The 22,602-nt window shown below is 47.9% G+C and overlaps 2 protein-coding genes across 2 annotated transcripts in view; one reads left to right on the top strand and one right to left on the bottom strand.

Moving 5' to 3' along the window:
* Nucleotides 1-16,440, top strand: part of LOC143522252 (nucleosome-remodeling factor subunit BPTF-like) — a 42,473-nt gene extending 26,033 nt beyond the window's left edge. The window contains 14 exon segments of the mRNA XM_077016059.1: nt 439-569; nt 1,082-1,196; nt 1,346-1,524; nt 2,120-2,158; nt 2,494-2,698; nt 5,179-5,732; nt 6,173-6,255; nt 9,213-9,438; nt 9,542-9,783; nt 10,027-10,200; nt 11,041-11,233; nt 11,996-12,080; nt 13,143-13,329; nt 15,263-16,440. Of these exon segments, the coding sequence (XP_076872174.1) occupies nt 439-569; nt 1,082-1,196; nt 1,346-1,524; nt 2,120-2,158; nt 2,494-2,698; nt 5,179-5,732; nt 6,173-6,255; nt 9,213-9,438; nt 9,542-9,783; nt 10,027-10,200; nt 11,041-11,233; nt 11,996-12,080; nt 13,143-13,329; nt 15,263-15,299 (2,450 nt within the window). The 3' untranslated portion in view covers nt 15,300-16,440.
* Nucleotides 16,441-17,800: 1,360 nt separating this feature from the next.
* LOC143522149 (UPF0450 protein C17orf58 homolog) lies at nt 17,801-22,585 on the bottom strand. The gene is made up of 5 exons (XM_077015886.1): nt 22,431-22,585; nt 21,221-21,856; nt 20,592-20,678; nt 19,744-19,935; nt 17,801-19,479 (listed from the first exon to the last, which is right to left on the bottom strand). The coding sequence occupies exons 1-5, from the start codon at nt 22,498-22,500 to the stop codon at nt 19,292-19,294; spliced, it is 1,173 nt and encodes a 390-aa protein (XP_076872001.1). The 5' UTR covers nt 22,501-22,585; the 3' UTR covers nt 17,801-19,291.
* Nucleotides 22,586-22,602: the final 17 nt, after the last annotated feature.

The raw sequence follows: 22,602 nt of genomic DNA, 5'->3' as shown, positions 1-22,602 counted from the left end.
CAAACACTTCGGCTAAATAAGGCCAGGGGTGTTGGGGGAAGACATCTGTTTCAGCCATGTCAGATCCTCAGCCATTTAGCGTACAAATCTTAATCTCTTACTGAGCGCTGATTGGTTATAGTCTGTGACATGGTACACTTTTACCTTTCGGTATTTTATTAAACGTTGATTTAAAAATGAAAAAGGAACGAGATGTTTCTGTAAATGTAACGAAGTGAAATGTACAAATTTTCGCTTTGAAATGTAGTGAAGTAAAAGTATAAAGTCTTACCAAATAAAAGTACTTGAGTAAAGTACAGATACATGGAAATGTTACTTAAGTACAGTAACGAATTACATTTACTTAGTTACTGTCCACCACTGGTCCCCACGCGGCTGTAAAGAGTGTCCCCGTGTCCCCACGCGGCTGTAAAGACTGTCCCCGTGTCTCTGTGTCAGGAATGCAGCAGAAGGTTGTTGGCATCATTCCGTCTGGCGCCACCGGCAACCAGCAAACCATCACCACCCTGCAGCCCCGGACCACAACCATCAACATCAGACCCAACGCACAGGGGACACCCACACAACAGGTACACACACACACACACACACACACACACACAACAGGTACACCCACACACACACACAACAGGTACACCCACACACACACACAACAGGTACACCCACACACACCAGTTAGGTACATACACGCACACAGCAGGTGCGCACACACACACACACACACACAGACAACAGGTAGGTACACAACACACACACAGGTACGTTTGCATGTACACTCACTGTTGTACTGCTGAAAATTTATCTTTATTTGGAAGCAGTTTGTTTTGTCCAGCAGACACGTTTGCCCTCTTCAAACACAGAGCTCTTAAACTCCAAGCATGCCAGCGGTCTTTAAGGTCTCACAACAAATCCTTCCCCATTTACTACACATTTAATATTCGTTTACTACAGGGGAAAACAGGACTTTGTAAACAGGTCTCACATGGATACACTAACCCGTACCAGAGACATGACACTCGAAACTGTCCTACACGACTGCAAAAATGCCACCGCTGATGTTGTAAGTAATCTGTCCTTGCAGGTGATCACAACCACTGGGCAGCTTGGACCAGGGTTGACGGTGTTGCGAGCTCCCCTCCAGCAAGGGACCACTCTGGGGAAAACTGTCCTCCGAACGCCACTGGTGGTGCAGCAAGGTAAGGTCCCTAGCTGGAGTCGTACAGGATGGGCGATTTACATTAACCAAACAGAAACCAGTCGAGCTGCATGTAATCTTTATACGATATTCTTAATCCCGAGCAGAAAAGTTCCGTCTGCTTCACCGCGTGACTGTGTTTCCACCCAGGTCAGACCGCTCAGGTCGTGACCCAGATCATCCGGGGTCAGGCGGCCACCCCGGGCAGCCCAGTGAGCAGCGTTCGCACCGGGGGAGCGGCCCCGCCCACGTCGCCCGGCCCCAGAGCGGCTCAGGGTCAGGTCAAACTCACCCTGGCCCAACTCACCCAGCTGACGCAGGGCGCACAGGTGAGAGCAAACCCCCCCCCCCCTCCTGTCCAGCCGGTCGGGCCGGCTTCGGCCTCCATTCAGGGGCACGTCCGTCCTCCAGAATTAAAGTTCGAGTTTTTGGCCAAACCCAGAAGAACACGCCTGACTATACACTTGTGAACGGTCGTCTAATATTTTTAACTGGGATCAAAAATTTAATCTGTAGACATCGCACTCGTGTCCAACTCTGCTGTGTTTAGCAAAATAACTTTAAAGAAGCGTTTGGAAGTCCCACTAGCCCTGCGGTGACCGTCGGGGCCGTAAGTGTCTAGAAGGAGAAGCAGACGTGACCAACATCCTGAGCGAGACGGGCTGGAAAATCTGAGCGGGGCGTCCATTGAGCAGTGGGCACCTGTGACATTCCAAAGCAGGTGTTTTCCACCAGAGCATCTGGACGGGAATGACCAGCGCCGGCCACAGACTCTCCCCCGCCGTCTCGTGGTGGCTGTCTCGTCGTGGCCGTCTCGCGCGCTCTGTGAGGACGTTTTTCCGTAGCGATTGCGTGCGACGCCACTCGGGCCGTCTGTAATCTAGTGCAGCGCCCACGTCTAATTTTTCCTCCTGTTTGTTTTAGTCTCAGAAGTTACAAGGGACAGCAGTGGAAAAGCAACAGGTTAGTGCCGTTTCTGAACGCCAGCTGACCCCGTGTGTGTGTGTGTGTGTGTGTGTGTGTGTGTGTGTGTGTGTGTGTGTGTGTGTGTGTGTGTGTGTGTGTGTGTGTGTGTGGCATGCACATTCCTTCGTCCTTCTCTGCGTACCCTTTCTAGTTGCTGTCTTGGTGGTGGACATGATGAATGGGTGTGTGGGTGTGTGTGTGTGTGTGTGTGAGGCGTGTGTGCTCCTTCCTGTTTAAATTCTATATGAGCCCTGCTGTCGGTGAGGACTGAGGTGTAGGTGTGCATGGGTGGGTGCGGGTGGTAACAGCTGCCCCGTTTGCCCCGTGTGCAGGGCGGAGGCACCGGGCTGACGGTGATGGTTCAGGGCCAGGGCCAGACGGCGGGTCAGCTCCAGGTCATCCCCCACGGCGTCACGGTCATCCCCGGCCCCGGGCAACAGCTCATGCAGGCCGCCCTCCCCAACGGCCAGGTCCAGCGCTTCCTGTTCACGCCCACCCCGGCGACGCCCGCCCCCAATGCCACGCCCTCCACACCAGGTACACGCCCCTGCACTTTAATGTATTTGAATTCAATTCAAACTTGGGCTTATTCCATCAGGGAATAGAGTATAACTGTGAGACCCCCTCTCTCATTAAAATAAAATATGATGGTCATTGAACAGTGCCAACAGACAAACACAATAAAACACAGCCGTTTGAATGTGTGTAGACAGAAGGGCTAGAATCAAACTGCAGACTACAGTTAATGTTCATGAGTGCAAGTGTATGATGGTGCAAGTGTATGATGGTGTAATGTTTGAGTGCTCAGTGCCTACGTTCATAAATATAAAGCTCAGCTGTTTATACTTTCACATTAGCGAGATAGAGAGATGTATCTGCGTGCGTGCGTGTGTGTGTGTATCAACTGAAGAGAGGATCTCGGGAGGACTGTGATGTTGAGGACAGAAGCTTCATCAGTTATGACAGAAAAATGCTCTGAATTTCTCCATAGCAGAATAGGGGTGGGCGATTATAATATCGTTCACAAAAATACCGGTACATTTCTTTATTCGATAGGATTTTGCTATATCGCGACATTATGACGCAAGGACGCAGGTTGTGCGTGCAGCGCGCAAAATAAACATGGCCAACAGCGGAGAGAGCAGCAGTGCTCACACTGTGAATGATTTAGTTCCTAAACGAGGAGCTACATCAGTAGTGTGGAAGTATTTCATGAACAGTTCACGTTCAAATTTCACAATTTTAATTATGAACTAGTTCAAAGTTCAGTTCATTTTACTTTTTTTCGTGAGATATTCAAATACTTTTTTCACGATTTGGCTGTTGTGCAATCAAGGGGCGGACACAAATGCGAAGTAGATAGTACAATCTCATTAGATTTTATTTCACATCTTACATTTGCAGACGACACGCGAGTGGAACGCGAATGACGTGGCATGATGAATAGAGAACTAACGCTTAATACACTAAAAGGCAGCGGAAATGACAAGGGCACAAAACTAGACCAAACACAAGAGTACAACTAATTGTTACATACACTGACATGAACAAACACACGGGAAGCAAGTAACGGCCATACATGAACATGAAGTCTAACAGAACATACATGTATTGCCAGGCACGATATCACGTTAGAGAACATGGAGACCAAACATGAACTGAAAACCTAAAACACTACGAACCTGAAAATGGAACAGAGACTTTAACCATACACAAACACGAAGCTAATCAAAACCACGAATCACAGATAAGGCGTGAATACGTGCACAACCAACTAGGAAATAAAGAAACGACAATGATCCCCGAAGGTATAGTCTGGACATAGGCTATATATACACACCAACTAGGAGATAAAGAAACGACAATGATCCCTGAAGGTATAGTCTGGACATATACACACCAACTAGGAGATAAATGATCCCTGAAGGTATAGTCTGGACATTTACACACCAACTAGGAGATAAAGAAACGACAATGATCCCTGAAGGTATAGTCTGGACATATACACACCAACTAGGAGCTAAAGAAACGACAATGATCCCTCAAGGTATAGTCTGGACATATACACACCAAGCTAGAACTACAACTACAAGCTAGAAATCACTATACGTTCTTATACGTGCTATGCCTACCCCGCTCTGCTGCAATTCATCACGGGTAACGTCGTGCGGAAGCCAGTATGTTATTAACTAGCCAGTATGTTAACTATTCTCATGCGCACACTACGTTGCCCACAATGCATTGCGCACACAACGTCAAAACCATTTCTGTCTGGTGATGCACGATGTAAGCGGTACCAGGGAGAATGCAGGAGGGAGGAACTTTCTCTCGTTGCGTTTCAAAAGAAAACAGATGTCACTCAGTTTTCAATGGAAACAAATTCCAACGTTCATTTACAGTGATGTCTACCGTTCATGACACATAATGTGAACTAATTCACGTTCAAGTTATTAAAAAATGTTTTGTTCAGTTCAACGTTCACGAAAAAATGAGCGTGTTCAATGAACGCGTTCTTTTGAACTCGTTCACGCACAACACTGTGAATAGTGAATTTACTTGAGTTTCTCTTTTAACAACTTCCGCCCTGTCCTGCCTCTCTTCTTCGCGCAACTCATTTGAGACGTAGATTTGACTTATTACTGCCTCTTTGTTATTACCTTTTGGGAAGAAAAAATATTGAGATATATATCGTATATCGCCATTCAGCTAAAAAATATCGAGATATTATTTTTGCTCCATATCGCCCAGCCTTACAGCAGAAGTTGAAGCTCTCAGGAGCACTTCTGGTTGTACTGCTGACGGACTAGTGTCGACACATCAGGCTTCTCTGGAAAAGTTTAGCTCGCTCCTAGTTTTACTACCCTATCTATAACCCTATCAGTACACTGACATTACGGGGTGTGTGTGTGTGTGTGTGTGTGTGTGTGTGTGTGTGTGTGTGTGTGAGAGATTTATTTTCTTTTCTATTCCTCCCTTGTTTGTAAACACTCTCCCTGTGCTTGTGTCTGCTGTTGCAGCTCAACTGCAGCCCCACCTCCAGACGTCTGCCCCCTCGCCTGCGCAGACGGCCCAGCAGGCCGCGGCCCCCGTGCAGGCCGGTGCCCTCGCCCCCCGCACGCCCCCCACCACCCCCCAGGCACAGCTGCCCCCTCACCCGCAAGCCCAGATGCCCGTCCAGTCCCCCGCGGCCCTCCAGGTCAAAGCCCCGGTGGGCCAGGTGGCCCTGAAGCAGACGGGCCCCGGGCCGCAGCAGGTCAGACCCCAGGTGCAGCTGCAGGGGGCCCAGATCATCGCGGTACCCGGGCTGCAGTTGCAGCTGCAGGCCCAGCAGGGCGGCACCGTGGGGCAGCCCGTGAAGCTGCAGCTGCCCATCCAGATCCAGCAGGCGGCGGGCGGGGCGGGCACGCAGGCCCAGCAGGTCCAGAACGTGGTGACCCTGCAGACGGCCAGCGTGCAGGAGCAGCTGCAGAGGATCCAGCAGCTCCGGGAGCAGCAGCACCAGAAGAAACGCCTGCAGCAGGAGGCCAAGCGTGAGCAGAACGTCAGTCAGAACCAGATGATCCAGAAACAGGTGAGGCTCACCGTGGGCTGAGAGGAGAGGAGAGAGGAGAGGGCCTGTGGAAGAGCTGCGTCACGGGGCCCGCTTATGTTCTTATATGAGGTCCACGCACACATATACACATATACACACACACGCGCATATACAGACACACACACACGCATGTATACACACACACACACACACACACACACACACACACACAGGTTGTAAGGCGAAGTCCCCATGGACGAGCTGCACCACATAGAGCCTCGCTGGTACAGTGGCGTTGACTCACATGAGCAAGGTCACAAGTCTGTTTATTTTGAAAGCTGCCACTGCTGTGTGTGTGTATTTTTTCTACATATTGCTGAAACACAATTCTGTGTTTGTGTGTGTGTGTGTGTGTGTGTGTGGTTAGCCTGTGTGTGGTAATGTCAGCACTCATTTTCACATCTCTGTCTAATCTGCAGGTGGTAATGAAGCAGAATGCGGTTATTGAGCACCTGAAGCAGAAGAAGACCATGACACCTGAGGAGCGAGAGGAGAACCAGAGGTGAGAGCACCTTACTGCCCCCCCCTACCCCCACCTGCCCCTGCATTACCCTGACTCACAATCGGTCCGCACCAACTGCCACAGTCCAGCTACACCACAGTCTAGCCACCCAGGGTACCCGCAGGTCCTTAAAATGTCTTAAATTTAGTTATACATATTCAAGTCTAAAAATATGTAGGGAGGCATTAAATAAGTGTGTTGCTCAGTTTTTCTGTTTTATTTTACCGATGTATATCCCACAATAATGATCATTTCCGCCACGGCCGTATACTCCGCCTAATGGCAGTAGTACGTCACCTAACAGGTGGAAACAGCAGATGCTTTAGCTGCCTAACAAGCTGCTTTTCTTATTTGAGGGCTGCGGCGGGGAACAACAATACAAGGATGCAGACATGGGTAAATGTCCATTCAGTGAAGTGGCTGGAGGATGAAAACATATTGTGGCTAGCTGAAACCTTCCAGTGATTCGTATGAGGCGCGATGTGAACTTGCCGAAAAACATTCAAACTTGGTACAATGGGCTGTAAAGCGCTGGATTCTCATATGAAATCTGAAAAACACAAGCGATATGATAGCACTCGTAATACTATATGCATATCGAGTCATTCACCGCTAACTGCAGTTTAACTGTATGTGCCAAAAATGATTTGTCTACTGTGTAGTGTGACCAAACGTCCGTATTTCCCGGGATGTATTTCACGTCCTGTGAGGAAATGTCCTGGTTTTTAAATGACCTTCATTGGACCATTACAATGTAAATGTACGGCGCATGAGTAAATGTACGGCGCATGATGCACGGCGCTGCGTGTGCCGTAATCCCTGAACCGCGTCAAGCTGGTTTATACATGATGCGTCGCGACCGGCATATTGAACCCCTCCAGGTTCAAATCTCACTTTAAGCGATCTTGAAAAGTTGGCAACCCTGGTATTATTTTTTCTTGTGAGAGGTATTAAAAAGGTCTTAAGTCATTGAATTTGAGATTTAAAAAATGTGCAGATGCCCTGTCTCCACTCCACCCAGACTTTCACCAGTCTGTGTCCCCACCCTGTCCCCACCCTGTCCCCGCCCTGTCCCCGCCCTGTCCCCGCCCTGTCCCCGCCCTGTCCCCGCTCTGTCCCCGCTCTGTCCCCGCCCGGTCCCCGCTCTGTCCCCGCCCGGTCCCCGCTCTGTCCCCGCCCGGTCCCCGCCCTGTCCCCACCCTGTCCCCGCTCTGTCCCCACCCTGTCCCCACCCTGTCCCCGCTCTGTCCCCACCCCGTCCCCGCCCTTTCAAGCCCCGTCCCCGCCCTGGTCACTCCTCTCTGTCCCTCTCCTGCTCTCTCTCTCTCTCTCTCCCTCTCCCTCTCTCTCTCTCCATACATCCCTCTTTCTCTATCTCTGCCTGCATCTCTCCTCAACTCATGCTGTGTCCTCTTCAGTCTGGGAATCACCACTGACCTCTGACCTCCACAGCTGGTGTCCCGGGCCAGTGGAAGAGTATCCATCACCTCCCCACACCCACTCGCCATAACACATCCACCACATAAAATAACAAACACACCCTTAGCCCACACACTCCTGCTCTCTCCTCGCGTGGCCTGGAGCTAGTCAATATTAAAGGAGTACTTCAGCTAAAATGTTAGAATAATAACCAAGCTGATGAGGCATGAAAGGATCTGATGCTCATCTGCTATAACCATGCTAACTGCTAACACTATATTATCCTGCTCCAACCATGCTAACTGCTAACACTATATTATCCTGCTCCAACCATGCTAACTGCTAACACTATATTATCCTGCTCCAACCATGCTAACTGCTAACACTACATTATCCTGCTCCAACCATGCTGCTAACACTATATTATCCTGCTACAACCATGCTAACTGCTAACCTTATATTATCGTGCTACAACCATGCTAACTGCTAACACTATATTATCCTGCTCCAGCCATGCTAACAACGCTAATGTTGGGGTAATACCCTTGATGGCCTCTTATCTTGCTGTTGGCATTTATGTTCAAATTATACCTTTTTAATACCTCAACCTCACTCTCTCGTTTTTATTTTAATTTTTGTTTGTTGTGAGTCTTTCAAACTATGTAACCATTGTGCCGGCTGTCTCTTTCTCTCTAAACTTATGTCTCTTTCTCTCTAAACTAATGTCTCTCTGCCTCCAAATGTCTATTATGGAATTATGGGCTGGTGTTTGTAAGCATGACCTGTTAAACTGCTTAAGTGTTGCATAATACGTATGAAATTATTATGTGGTTTATATTCAACTGATATCATCTTGTTGAGATATTGATCACAAGAGGGCGAGACCCAGAGGTCAACTAAATGAAATGGTTCAGTTGTGTTTACAATACGTTTCTCTGATGGTTCTGGGAGAAGATTTGTATTTGGAGTGGAAACCCTGAGTGAGAGGAATGATATTGTCACAGAGATGGACACTGCCTCACAACATCTACCAAGACATTTAAGAACTGTCCTTGCCTTCTTAACATCTCATGTCAAAATCATGAAATAAATTAGATTTTCTTGATCGAGACGGGGGGGGGGGGGTTGGGGTTAGGGAGGGGGGGTTGGGGTTAGGGAGGGTTGAGATTAGGGAGTGTTGGGGGTGTTGGGGTTATGGAGGGTTGGGGGGTGTTGGGGTAATGGGGGGTTGGGGGTGTTGGGGTAATGGGGGGTTGGGGGGTAATGGGGGGTTGGGAGGTGTTAGGGTTATGGAGGGTTGGGGGGTGTTGGGGTAATGGGGTGTTGGGGTGTTGGGGTTGTGGGGGTTTTGGGGGTTTTGGGGGTGTTGTGGTTATGGGGGGTGTTGGGGTTATGGGGGGTTGGGAGGTGTTGGGGTTATGGGGGGTTGAGAGGTGTTGGGGTTATGGAGGGTTGGGAGGTGTTGGGGTTAGGGAGCTCTAACATGAGCGTTAGTCAGTTCTGTTTCCTGCTCTGACTCCGCCCCTCTCCGTTCACAGGATGATCGCGTGTAACCAGGTGATGAAGTTCATCCTGGACAAGATCGACAAGGACGAGCGGCAGGAGGCCAAGAGGCGGAAGCGGGAGGAGACGGTGGAGCAGAAACGCAGCCGGCAGGCGGCCGGGAAGCTCTCCGCCCTGCTCTACAAGCACAAGGAGCAGCTGAAGGCCGAGATCCTGCGCAAGAGGGCACTGCTGGACAAGCAGCTGCAGCTGGAGGTTCAGGTGGGTGGGCGTCTCCGTCGGGGTCGTCTCCGTCGGGTCGTGACCCAGGCGAGGTGTCAAGCGAGTCTGCGTGCTCATTGCTGTGCGTCTGCTCCGCCTGTAGGAGGAGCTGAGGCGGGACTTGGCGAGGATCCGGCGGGAGAAGGAGAGAGCCCAGGCCGTCGCCCAGGCCGCCGCCCACGCAGCTGCGGTGGCAGCCACGACACCCCCGAGCCACAAGCGTAAGCACGAGGACGAGGGCGTGGCCAGGGCCAAGAAGAAGAAGACGATCTCCACCACGTCACGCAGTGACAAGAAAGACACCAAGCTGTACTGCGTCTGCAAGACCCCGTACGACGAGACCAAGTGAGAACACGTCCCCCCTCAGGAGCTCACTGGGGCAGGGCACCCCCAACACTTACCCCCCAACACATATTAACATATTTTTTAACATATTATTAATATATTTCCCATTACTGTCCGCCAATACATGATGTGGTAGGAAGTCCAGTTCCTGTGTCCTCCTTCACAGCGGCCGTCTCTGTGCCTGTCTCGGTCCCGTCCCCCTCTGTCCTCGTCCCCCTCTCTCCCCGTCCCCCTCTGTGGCAGGTTCTACATCGGCTGTGACCTGTGCACCAACTGGTACCACGGCGAGTGTGTGGGCATCACGGAGAAGGAGGCCAAGAAGATGGAGGACTACATCTGTGCGGAGTGCAAACAGGCGCAGGAGGGTAGCACGGAGGAGCTATACTGCATCTGCAGGACTCCCTACGACGAGGCACAGTGAGTGGGTGGAGCTGGAGGCAGGGGTGGAGCTGGAGGCAGGGGTGGAGCTGGAGGCAGGGGTGGAGCTGGATGCGGGGGTGAAGGGGTAGGCGGGGGTGGATGCGTGTGTGTGTGCATTTGTGGCCCAACCCCACTGCGAAGTGGTGGTGGTGGTGATTCATTGCTGCAGTTACACTGTCGTCTCTAACTCTAACCCTGTGCTGTATGGAGGTCTGTGCTCTAACTCTAACCCTGTGCTGTATGGAGCTCTGTGCTCTAACCCTGTGCTGTATGGAGCTCTGTGCTCTAACCCTGTGCTGTATGGAGCTCTGTGCTCTAACCCTGTGCTGTATGGAGCTCTGTGCTCCGCTGCACAGACGAGGTCCTGAGACGCAGAACAACAACTTTTCCTTCAACTTTCGTTTACGTTGTTGTAAAACGTGCTTTGTGCACGGGCCAGCCGTGGGACCGCTCTGCTGGGAACGGTCCTCTTTGGAAAGGCCTTTGGGGTCAGAGGTCAGGGGTCGGGGGTCAGCGGTTTGAAGCAGTGTTTCATCTGAAAATCACAACAAGCAGTAAAGTCTATGAGAGCCTCATTTACTTTCAACTCATATGATGTAAATTCATTTCTGAGAGCCTTTTAAGATTTTATATTTATGTTTTTAAAAATGCATTAAAAAATACAAAATATATACAAAAGGTGAAGTATTTTGTACATCAGTGTAAATCTATTTTGTTTTTGTTTTTTTTTTTGGGGGGGGGGGGGTGGATTTTTTCTGGCACACTTTTTAACGATCGGTTGATGTGCAAGTCGGGCTCAGTCCACTGGGTTCTGTTAACGGCGCTGGTTTGTGGCAGGTTCTACATCGGCTGTGACCGCTGCCAGAACTGGTACCACGGACGCTGCGTGGGCATCCTGCAGAGTGAAGCCACCCACATCGACGAGTATGTGTGCCCGCAGTGCCAGTCCACCGAGGACGCCATGACGGTCCTCACGCCGCTCACGGACAAAGACTACGAGGGCCTGCGGAGAATCCTCCGCTCGCTACAGGTCCGTGACCCTCTGCCCGTGGATCGGGGCGACCCGGTTCACCTTCTCACCCACCTCGCACTCACTTGCTCTTTTCCTTCATCTCTCACCACCCTCTTTTTCTGTCTCTCTTTTTGATAGGGGAGCAAAACAAATCTGGTTCTGTTTCCTCTATGCAGATTTTATCTGATCAGCCTGAACCTTGGAAGACTTCCCGGGCTGGGCTTCCAACTCTCTCTCTCTCCTTACCTCCCCCTTCTCTCTCTCTCTCTCTCTCTCTCTCTCTCTCTCTCTCTCTCTCTCTCTCTCTCTCTCTCTCTCTCTCCTTACCTCCCCTCTCTCTCTCTCTCTCTCTCTCTCTCTCTCTCTCTCCTTACCTCCCCTTCTCTCTCTCTCTCTCTCTCTCTCCTTACCTCCCCTTCTCTCTCTCTCTCTCTCTCTCTCCTTACCTCCCCTTCTCTCTCTCTCTCTCTCTCTCTCTCTCTCTCTCTCTCTCTCTCTCTCTCCTTACCTCCCCTTCTCTCTCTCTCTCTCTCTCTCTCTCTCTCTCTTCTTGCCTCCCCTTCCCTCTTTCACTCTCCCTCTCTGCTTCTCATTTGCTCCTCTCTGTCTTGCGTCCAGTTCAGGAATAAAGGGGTTAATTTTTTTTAACTTTGTTTAAGCAGCTGCTTCAAGTGTTTGAGTGTTTGTCTCTTCTCTCTCTCTCTCTCTCCCTCCCCCTCTCTCTCTCTCTCTCTCTCTCTCTCTCTCTCTTCCCCCCCCCCCCCTCTATCTTCTGTCCAGGCTCATAAGATGGCGTGGCCCTTCCTGGAACCTGTGCACCCCAACGACGCCCCTGATTACTACGGGGTGATAAAGGAGCCTATGGGTAAGGAGTAGGAGCCCCAAACCATCACAGTCGTAGTGAGGCCAGGAACACCAGCCCCCACACACTCCGCACACACACACACCCCGCATACATACACACACACACCCCGCATACCCACACACCTCACACACACACCCCTGAGCCGAAGTCCTGATGCCTTCCCTTTAAGGTACACTTAAGAGTTTCCTCATTTAAGCTGTAAAAGATGGAAACTGTTGATCCATTTGAACCTGCAGCAGACAGAGACAGACATCTTGGATGAGTTTACTTTAAATCACCCATGTAAACACATGTTCAAGATTAACCACCAAACAAACAAAAGAGAGAGATAGAGAGAGAGTGCACGTGTGGTCCAGAAGATTCCAAAAGATGGGTGAGGGGTTCAGAAACCGTGAAGAGGGCACCGTGTGATGAGGAAATGAAGCAGAGATGAGACGTAGGAGGAGTTGATGGACTTTTACCATTCAGGATCTGGGAAGTGTAAATGTGATATGTTTATTTGGACACTCCTCTCAGCTGGTTCTCTCTCTCTCTCTCTCACACACACACACACACACCAGGGTACCCGCGGGTCCTTAAAAAGTCTTAAAATGTCTTAAATTTAGTTTTCCATATTCAAGGCCTAAAAATGTCTTAAAATGTCTGGAATTTTACGAGGGGAGGCATTAAATTATTATAAGTGTGTGTTGTTCAGTTGTTCTGGCGCGATGTGAACTTTGCCGAATCTAGCGCTAGGACCATGCAGAAAATAACCGCTCCAGGGTCCTAGTGCTAGATTCCTAGCGTTGGAGTATACGGCCTCAACAACGTCAACAATTTTTGTTCACCAACACCCCCCCCCCGTCAACGATGTGGAACACATCTGCATCCCCAGTAATAGTATTATTTTTTCTTGTGAGAGGTCTTAAAAGTCATTGAATTTGAGATTTAAAAATGTGCAGATACCCTGCACACACACTATGCAGAAATAAGATGTTTATATGATGTTGTCCTTTGCTTCATCTTTGTAAATGGGGAAACATAACCAAATGAATGTGATGCTTAACGCCCCAACCCCTTCAGACCTGTCTACAATGGAGGAGCGCTTGTTGAAGCGTTACTACAGCAAGCTGACCGAGTACGTGGCAGACATGACCAAAATCTTCGATAACTGTCGTTACTACAACCCCAGCGACTCGCCGTTCTACCAGTGCGCAGAGGTGCTAGAGACCTTCTTCGTTCAAAAACTCAAAGCCTTCAAAGCAAGCAGGTAAAATTAATGTGCATGCGCACACACACTCACACTCTCTCTCTCTCTCTCTCTCTCTCACTCTCTCTGTCTGTGTTTCTACACACTTCTGTTCTCCTCATTTTGTTCTTTCATTCTGTTTAAAAACTTTCATTTCTTCTCTTTCTTGCTGTTTCCAAATGGTCTACTTTCTCTGAAGTCCTAAGTAATGTTCGCCCTCTTTCCACATACCTTTATTCCTGGACATTATCTCATTTGGACATTGTTTCACACTCTGCAACCTATAACATGAAGTACCTTAATTATTTTTTATTACAAAAGTTAGAATTGTTTTATTTAGTTTACTGCAAGTGGTGCAGCTGACTAAATATTGTCATGTTAGCATGGACCTGCTCAGGAGCACCAAGTTAACTGCCTCAGTAATGCATCGCGTTAGCTGTTAGCTCAGCTGCACTGAGTCTTAGCTGGTTCAGTAGTGTGTAGCCTTAGCCGTTAGCTCAGCAGGACAGAGTGTTAGCTGGTTCAGTAGTGTGTAGCGTTAGCTGTTAGCTCAGCAGGACAGAGTGTTAGCTGGTTCAGTAGTGTGTAGCCTTAGCCGTTAGCTCAGCAGGACAGAGTGTTGGCTGGTTCAGTAGTGTGTAGTGTTAGCTGTTAGCTCAGCAGGACAGAGTGTTAGCTGGTTCAGTAGTGTGTAGCGTTAGCCGTTAGCTCAGCAGGACAGAGTGTTAGCTGGTTCAGTAGTGTGTAGCGTTAGCTGTTAGCTCAGCAGGACAGAGTGTTAGCTGGTTCAGTAGTGTGTAGCGTTAGCCGTTAGCTCAGCAGGACAGAGTGTTAGCTGGTTCAGTAGTGTGTAGCGTTAGCCGTTAGCTCAGCTGCACCGAGTCTTAGCTAGTTCAGTAGTGTGTAGCGTTAGCCGTTAGCTCAGCTGCACCGAGTCTTAGCTGGTTCAGTAGTGTGTAGCGTTGGCTGTTTAGAAATATATTTGTTGGGCATCATTATTATCATCATTATCATCTCCATACGATTGAGTTTGGCTCTGCATGCATTTACTTGTACTACCCATTGCCTGTGTGTATCTATCTCTCTCTCTCTCTCTCTCTCTCTCTCTCTCTTTCTCTCTCATTCACAGATTATGATGGCGTAGGTCTGAGTGATGTCAGAGCTGGGTCCCTGGGTCACTCTAAACTAAACACAGACCTACACTGTAGTTTTCTTTTTTTTAATTAAATGATGAAAAGGAAAAAAACAGCATGGCAATACAAAACCTTTTACAATCAAACCAAAAGCAGTTTGTGTGTGTCATAAAGGGCAGAGGTAAATTGATCATAAAGTGATCGTTCAAAATGGCGGCCATGCTGGCAACTCCACCAATGGAGGGCGGCTAAATTGAAAAAAATTATTTTCATTATGAAGATCTGAAATTCACATTAGTTTACTACTACATTTCAACATGGAAAACAAAATGTCAGTTTTATTTTGCTGTTTTCTTTTTGTTTGTTTTTGTTTTAGTCTCTGATGAAATAGGAGTGTAAACAAGTTTACCTCATACATGAATGTGTCCTTATTTGGGCATTTGGAAATATTACATTACCAGTTTTGTTAGACTTTTATCTTTAATTGTACTTCTACCTTTTATGCATTTAAATACTTTCCCGAAGATATGGGAACCATAGACTTGTTTAAATGTTGGCATGTGTTTGTCAGGCACTAGATAATCCGGTTCTGATCAACTTCATGCTTGCGGATGGATTATTCTCTGTACATAAGTTCCCACTACCAGCATGGCTGCTAACATTTTTTATTGTTATTTTTTTATTTGTATTAAATGCTAAACAACCCACTGGCAAACATCTTATTTTTCTTACTTTTTTTTTTTTTTTTTTACTGTGAAGTTTTTAATAAAAAAAGATTCAACGAAAGTCACCTACATGTTTCTTCTTTCTGCATTCTGTAGGTCTCATAACAACAGACTACAGTCTACAGCTTCTTAAACCGCATTACCCATAAGCTCTTTCATAACTGTGTAACCAGGAACTTGGTTCTCCCAACGCATTGAAACCCAGTGGTGAGGCCCTCCACCCATGTGCCTGATGCTACCATGGGAACCAGCCATGCACTGGAACGCCTCCTCCAGGCTGGTGGGCTCTGGTGAAACTGGATACGGCCGGGATATCGCACCATTCCACAGCGAAAAACGGGAGAACTGCACCCGTTAACAAAAACCCACCCCCCCCAGCCTCCCACATCCACCCCCCCTCAAAAATTGCAGTCTTGTAGAAGAGGAGGGGGTCCTAGTAGAGGATGTACCGGGCCCTTGCGCTCAGAACTGTCCGAACCACAGACATCGGTCATCGTCAGCTGAAGCAGAATTTGGGACAGTATTTTTATTTCTTTTATATAGGCTTCTATCATTCATTTTTTGCAACCTGCCTCTCACTCCTCCTCCTCCTCACTCCTCCCTCCTTCGCTCAGCCGGCCGCACGCTGAATGTCGCAATAATGGCCCTCCTCCTTTCCTTTCACATCGGCGGTTTCTCCTGTTGGCCTCTGTAGAGGGCATCATTCGTCCACCCCACACCTGGTTAGGGCCCCACTCTCCAGCTCCCCCTGGAAACTGTACTGAACTCCACAGCCCTCAGAAATTTCAAAGTGAACGCCAAGGACAGGAAATGCAACTTGTGTATATAATTCTATTCTATTTTTTTTATAAATATATATATAAATTGTTTATTTTTTGGTTTATTTTTGTCTGAAGGCATTCTTGTTGAAGAGAAGTAGCATGTTTTTGCTCCCCTCACTGACCAGCGAGAAGCACCCTCAAGTCCCACAGAAGACGTTTTGACATGAAGCCTCTCTCTCCGTGACCTGTCCTCAGGAAAGGTGGTCCCTAAGAAAACCCGTGAAGGGTGAATAAGTCCTTCATATCAGGTGTGCGACGAGCGCTCGCTCACACACCGTTTTCCTACATCATATCCTACTCTGTTTTCAATCTGGACTCCCACGTGGATATTGAAAATACAAGTATAGCGTTTGGAGGCAGCTACTGACGGGAACCCTGTTTTTTAAAAACCACTGGTTAGTTCGAGATTTGTAAAGCATCGTAATTTTTAGGGGAAGGTGTGGGGCAGGGGTGTTGGGGGGGGGGGGGGGCGGTGTTTACAGTCAGCTCACACGGACGCTCTCACTGGTGTAGTTATTTCAGGGCAATATTATGAAGAGTTTCAGGAGTGAGAAACAACTGTGGATATGCTGAAGGTTATATATGATAAGCTATGTGACCTGTGCTACACTCGTTGGTAAACACGCCAGTCCATGTCTGTATTTAAAGCACTTGCTCTAGTAAGGCATATACATAGACGTAATGTAGTCGCATTATTCCACCCACCAAGGTCTTGGTGTGTTTGGTTTTTTTTTTTTAAATCTCCCATATTTAAAAAAAGACTTTTCTACATCTTTATTATTTTACATGTAGGTGATTTGACCCTTTGTATGATGATGCTGCATATCATGAGAATGATTGGAGTTGTTTCCACAAACGCGTTTTTTAAAAGTAATACACATTCATTCTCTTCACATCTTGATATTCTATATAATTTATTCATCCTATCTATTGGACGCTTCATTTATAGTACAAGGTTAAAGAACAACTGCTGGGGGGGAAATATCTATGTTTTTAACAGATTGTGGCAACTCTAAAGATCTTTTTGTACTTGATGGGACATTTCATCCTATATAATAAAAAATAATGTTTTTGACATCAGATCATTCTCACAATTTATGAACCCTTTCATATACAACACGTTTTTTTTAGCATGGTATCCGGAAACCAACAGAGACGTGTGTTTGAAGCACACAATGGGTCGCTCCAAATCGGTCAGACGTGTCCTGCTTTTGTGTACGGTCATTGTCCACGTACGAGCTACCGCTCTCGTTTTACCTCAACATTACCTCAGGCCATTGAACATTTATAACTTTGAGGAAGCTCCTGGTCGCGTAGCCTACTCTAAAACCGCATTTATTTGACACGCGGTTGTATCTCTGTCCCACAGGAGGTTGGGGGGGGGGGGTTGGTACGCGCTCACCGCCGCTGTGCGCGCGGAATGCGCCCCCGCCGAGAGGACCGCGGGGATGTGTGGAGACCCGCTTCCTGCTCACGCCAACTCCCTCTGCCGCAGATCACTGATAGGCTCCTGGGGCTGAGAGGGACGCTGGGAAAGCAACGCCGGATGCGAATGAAATTGCCGATAGCAGCCAGAAATTAGTTTGATAATGATTATTATTATTACAAGCTTACAACTGGCCTATCTTGGTGAGCCTTGTTCTGCAGAGCTATTAGGACATCATATATACTTGGGAGCTCGTGTTAAGGGTCCTGCTTTATCGCTGGGAACAATCGTTTATAGAGGAAGTCATTTTTGTGTGGTTATGTGTGTTGAATGCCCTTTGATAGAGAAAAATGTCTTTAGGAACACAGTGAGCCACTGCCACAAACGTGTAGAAAAAAATTTTAATAAGTAGTTTTAGAATAAGAAAATAATGAGACTGTTTTGGGCTTTCTTTAAAATCTTTCTAAGCCGGGGGGGGGGGGGGGGGTCTCTCTCCCTCCCTCACCTAACACTTCCATAACGCTGCTATATTACTCTTCTTTCCTGCCACCACACCTCCGATCTGCCCTGCTGCTCTGTGCCCCACACACACATCCTTTGAGCTCAAGCCAAGGTGTGTGTGTGTGTGTGTGAGAGAGAGGGAGGGAGGGCAAACATTCGCCATAGGAGGCATCACATTGCCAGGCCTGGAGTCTTCCCCAAGTCCGTGAGCAGTGTTTTTGCTTGCTGGTCCCTAAACAGATCCGCCCTCTTTCATGTAACCAGGTGCACAGAGGCTCAGATTACCAGCCAATTAAAGCTTTGCCTTGCAACACAAAGTTGTGCCCTCCCCACCCATACACACACACACACACACCCTGCCTAACACACTCCAGTCTCCTTTTTCTGCAGTCTCTCTCTCCATGTCACACATAGTAATCCCACTCTAGAGAAACAGAAGCAGAAAAATATATACCCTTGTCTTAAGAAAAGGGTGTTATTTGCCCTGCTGTTTTCTTTGTCTCTCTTCCAAACCCTGTTCCCCTGTTCTTTCACACGCCTTCTCTCTCTCTCTCTCTCTCTCTCTCTCTCTCTCTCTCTCTCTCTCTCTCTCTCTCATATGCACCAGTGTATTTCCTGAATTCTGATAAGAAGCCTCTCCAAAGGGGAGACTGTTGCGTTACAAAGCGGCCGTGTAAACGGGAGCTGTGTGTTGGGCGTCAGTTGAAAGGTGGAGGTTCAGGACGTCCGTCGCTTGCTTGGCGTGCCGGCCAAGCTCGGCTTCTCCACCTGCCACCCCTCTGAGCGGGATGACCCCTGGACACGGGCCGCGCTGTAACGACACGTGACCTTTCTGCATGGGACGTCCTGATTGGGCAAGCAAGCGATGGAGTACATATACGAAAGCTGTAGGTGCTGTATTCACGCTAGTCTCAATAACCTCCTGACGTGACCACTGAAAGAGTAGTAGGTTCTGTATATAATTTAAATTGTAGATTATTGTTACATCTATCTGCAGGTATCTATTGTATATAAACACAAAAAAGTAATGTTACTAGTTTCATGAAGGAAATGTTTAGCTTAGTTCATAGTTCATGTTCCAGACGTGAACCAGATCTTCTGCGACTTGATGGAATTCGACAGATTCCCCTGGAGTCGTTTACGAAAGAGGTCAAGCAAGAAGGCGAGCATTGTACTGCAAGCAAAATATCCCTGCTTGGATTTGATTGACCTGGGACCCTCGGACGCACAGGCAGAGTGGACAGAGAAGCCTTTGTCTAGGTGTCCCCCTCCTCTGATAATACTGCGTGATTATGAGTTTGTTCTTTTATTGTTACATAAAGCCACAGTTAGTCCTCCCGTGCTGTAGGTGTCTGCAGTGACCCGCCGGGTCGCCTTTCACCGGCACCTCGAATGCGTGGCCTCGTGAGCTTTCTGGTGGCGTCTCTTGTTGTAGCGTTTAACATAGTTGTTGCTGCGCAGAAGACCGTCTCCTGGTTTCAGTTTACCGCCCACAACAGCGAGAAGATTGGACGGAAGGTGGCGTCTCCGGTGGTAGATGTGGCCCATGACTATATACCTACTACCTGTAAAACACATCATCGTGATCAGTGACATCATCATCGTGATCAGTGACATCATCTATGTGATCGGTGACATCATCGTCATGATCAGTGGCATCATCATGGTGATCAGTGGTGATCAGTGGCATCATCATGGTGATCAGTGGCATCAACATTGTGAGAAGGGAGGCACAAGTGTGCTGCCCCGTTTCACGTTTTCTTTAATGCACCTGATTAAACATACAGTAACAAACATGCAGTGCAGATTTCAAAAGAGGGCGTCCTTACCTAGTTTGAAGTCAGGACAGGGCTTGGTGCATTTGAAGGTGTCCAGCACCAAGACAGTCACTTTGAAGAAGTAAGTGTCTGGGGTGACATACAGGCGGCTCATCTTGTAGAAGCCATCGCTGTTCACCAGCAGAGTGACCAGCCTGATGCCTTTACGCACAATATCCACGTCGTGAACAATGCCGTTTATGGCTTCAATAAAGGAAACATGAGTCATTGAAAATGAGTCAATAAATCTCCATATTGTTAATTGCTTCAGTTCAACGTGTTCTGAAATAGTGACGGTCTCCTGTTACTTTCCCCGTCTACAGAGAGAAAACGGGATACTTCACAAACGACTTTAGTCACACTTCAAACGTTTCTCCAAATGTTGACTGGTAACAAGTGGATTATTAACACAGTACATCAAACTACTAAGTGCTGAAAAGGCACAGATACAAGCTGCACATAACTGCAATGTAATAATCTCTCAGCAACCACACATGGTTTGTGAATCTGGGCCTTGGACAACTCGGTAAAAGCCGAACTGTTGACCTCATTCATCTTGTTTATGGAAAAGTATTGGTTCATTTGAGTTGCCTGTGCAGCAGTTCCAAGTTCAGTTCCAGCTCTAATTGAATGCAGCTATCTCTAAATGCACCTGATGACCTTCATTACCTGAAGAGATCAGCTTTGGGCTGAACTAAACACACAGATCCCCAACGGTGGGGTTGAACTGCATACACAAATAAACGTCTAGGACAACTGAAATAAGGCAGTCCTTTTTTTCAGTCAACACTTGAGTGAACTCAACAGATTGTGCAGGTCGGTCGAAGTTCTGAATTTTTGAGTGACAAAAAGCCCCTCACCAAATTCACTGTAACAGAAGTGCTCCGTCTCATTCTTCTCCTTCCGGCACTCGCTCAGACACACGGCGTCCTGTGTGAAGTCTGACTCTGGAGGAGAGAGTCGGTTAACAGTTGGATTAACCTAAAATCTCAAAGAAGACTTCTGTTTTCTCTTTTCCACTCTCCTAAATTTAAACTGTTGCACTAGATCAAACCAGTAGATTTTTTTCTCAGTTCTGAACTGTATTCGTCTCTAAAGTCATTCAGACGTCGTCGACGTTTTAAAATGATTTATTTAAAGATGACAGCGTGAGGGAGGCGAGCGCCTGCGTTCCCTGCGCCACCGGACTGCGGGATCTGTCTGATATCCTCTCCCGCTTGTAGTTAATCACTCTATCGTAGCACATCTCAGGCATTTTTGAGATTTTTTTCCAGTAATCTTATAGCTGGTGGGGCGTCAGCACAAAGGACGCATTCAAGTTCGGGAGCTAAGCAGCAATTTGCGGCTTGAGGGAAAGAGTAATTGGAATAACTGTCCCAACTTTAGCAGCCTCTCTGCCTCTCTCACCTCAACACACACACACACACACACACACACACACTTCATCATTCCTCCATATGGCCGATATTACAGGGGAAAAACCTCACACCTTTCTTAAGGATGTCGAAATGGTACAGGAGGCTGGACGATCGGCGGTTGTACGAGACGGAATGACGGCTGCTGTTGATCCTGATGCCGCCCGTCAGACTGGACCTCCCCGGTCGGTTCTCTTCGGGGTCCAGTCGTCTGCCGGCAGACTCCCTCTCTTTCCAGCGCGTGTTGGACGTGGGCTGCGGACGGACACGAGACCGGGAGTTCTGATAGACGTCAGCATCGCTGGGCGGGGGGTTGTTGGACTGGACCGGGCTTTCGGGGGTTGCCTTCTGCGTACGGTTCGTTATTCCGACTCCAACAACCGGGAGGACTTTAGAAGGAAGCAGGGACGGGTTCGTGCGCGTCTTCTCGCTGTTGTGCTCGGTGGGCAGGCGCTCGTTCCTCGAACCTTTCTTGCTCCTGTCGTGTGTGCCGGGCCGAGGGAGAAGGGCCGGGTCCGTGTGTTTAGGCCAGACCCCAGCAGGCAGCGGATGCATTAACTTTGGGTCTGTATGGGTTTTGGCCTGCTCCAGGAGCTCGTTGACTGGTAAGGAAGCGTCTTTGGCCCCGGTTCCGCTGTGGTTCGTTGGAGAGTGGGACACGCCACTCTGCGCCGTCTTTTCCGATGGAGTTCCGATGAGAGAAAACAGCTCTGTAAATGGACCCGGTGTGCAGTGAGCAAACATCCTCATCTTAAAGGCTGGTCCTAATAAGAGACTTGGAAACTGTATTTTGAATTAATGTAGGCTGTTGTAATTTATTTAAAATAGTACTTTTAAAAGAATACGGCACTAGGCTACAACACAGCCTTCAAGGATCAAATCTGCACGTGGTTACTTATTAGATTTTTTTTATTACAAAGTGCAAATCATACACTCGACTATTTTACGCAGTTAACACAATTAGGAAACGTTTGACCAAAATGTTCTAAGAGACGCTTTTCTAAGTGTCATTATCCTGCACATTTCATTTTTCAATACGTTCAATATATAAATATATATTAAATGACCTCACTGACAATATTTTATAGCACAAAAATAGAATAATGACTTTGCACTGTTTAAATAACTTACAAACTTGTTGCAGGCAACAATGTCAATTTCAAAACTTACATCACATATTTTAAAGGTTTCTACTTTATACATTAATGTATCCTAAAATGTGACCAGAGATTATCACATAATGAAACGATCCAGGTAGCACTGACAGGGTGTTGTCATTCTTACCATTGACCGCGTGTTCTTCAGCATCAGAGAAGGCGAGAGCGACGGACAAGAGGAACAGAAACACAGACATCACGGCGTTAGAACCACTGACACTACACACACGAGGACTTTATACCTCTGGATAATTATCATAGTGAGGGGCGTGTCCACAGATGAAAGCCCATCTGAGAGA

Source organism: Brachyhypopomus gauderio, chromosome 8 (assembly GCF_052324685.1).
Source record: "Brachyhypopomus gauderio isolate BG-103 chromosome 8, BGAUD_0.2, whole genome shotgun sequence".
Classification (NCBI taxonomy): Eukaryota; Metazoa; Chordata; class Actinopteri; order Gymnotiformes; family Hypopomidae; genus Brachyhypopomus; species Brachyhypopomus gauderio.
The sequence above is the reverse complement of the archived record's forward strand: the minus strand, read 5'-3'. Positions and strand labels throughout refer to the sequence as shown.

Excerpts from the sequence above, each read along its gene's own strand:
- LOC143522149 (XM_077015886.1), bottom strand. The coding sequence starts at position 22,500 with ATGTCTGTGTTTCTGTTCCTCTTGTCCGTCGCTCTCGCCTTCTCTGAT. Across the intron at positions 21,857-22,430 it reads TGAAGAACACGCGGTCAATG|AGCTGTTTTCTCTCATCGGA; the intron begins GTAAGAATGACA and ends GTCCATTTACAG. Across the intron at positions 19,480-19,743 it reads CTGTCCTGACTTCAAACTAG|GTAGTAGGTATATAGTCATG; the intron begins GTAAGGACGCCC and ends TGTGTTTTACAG.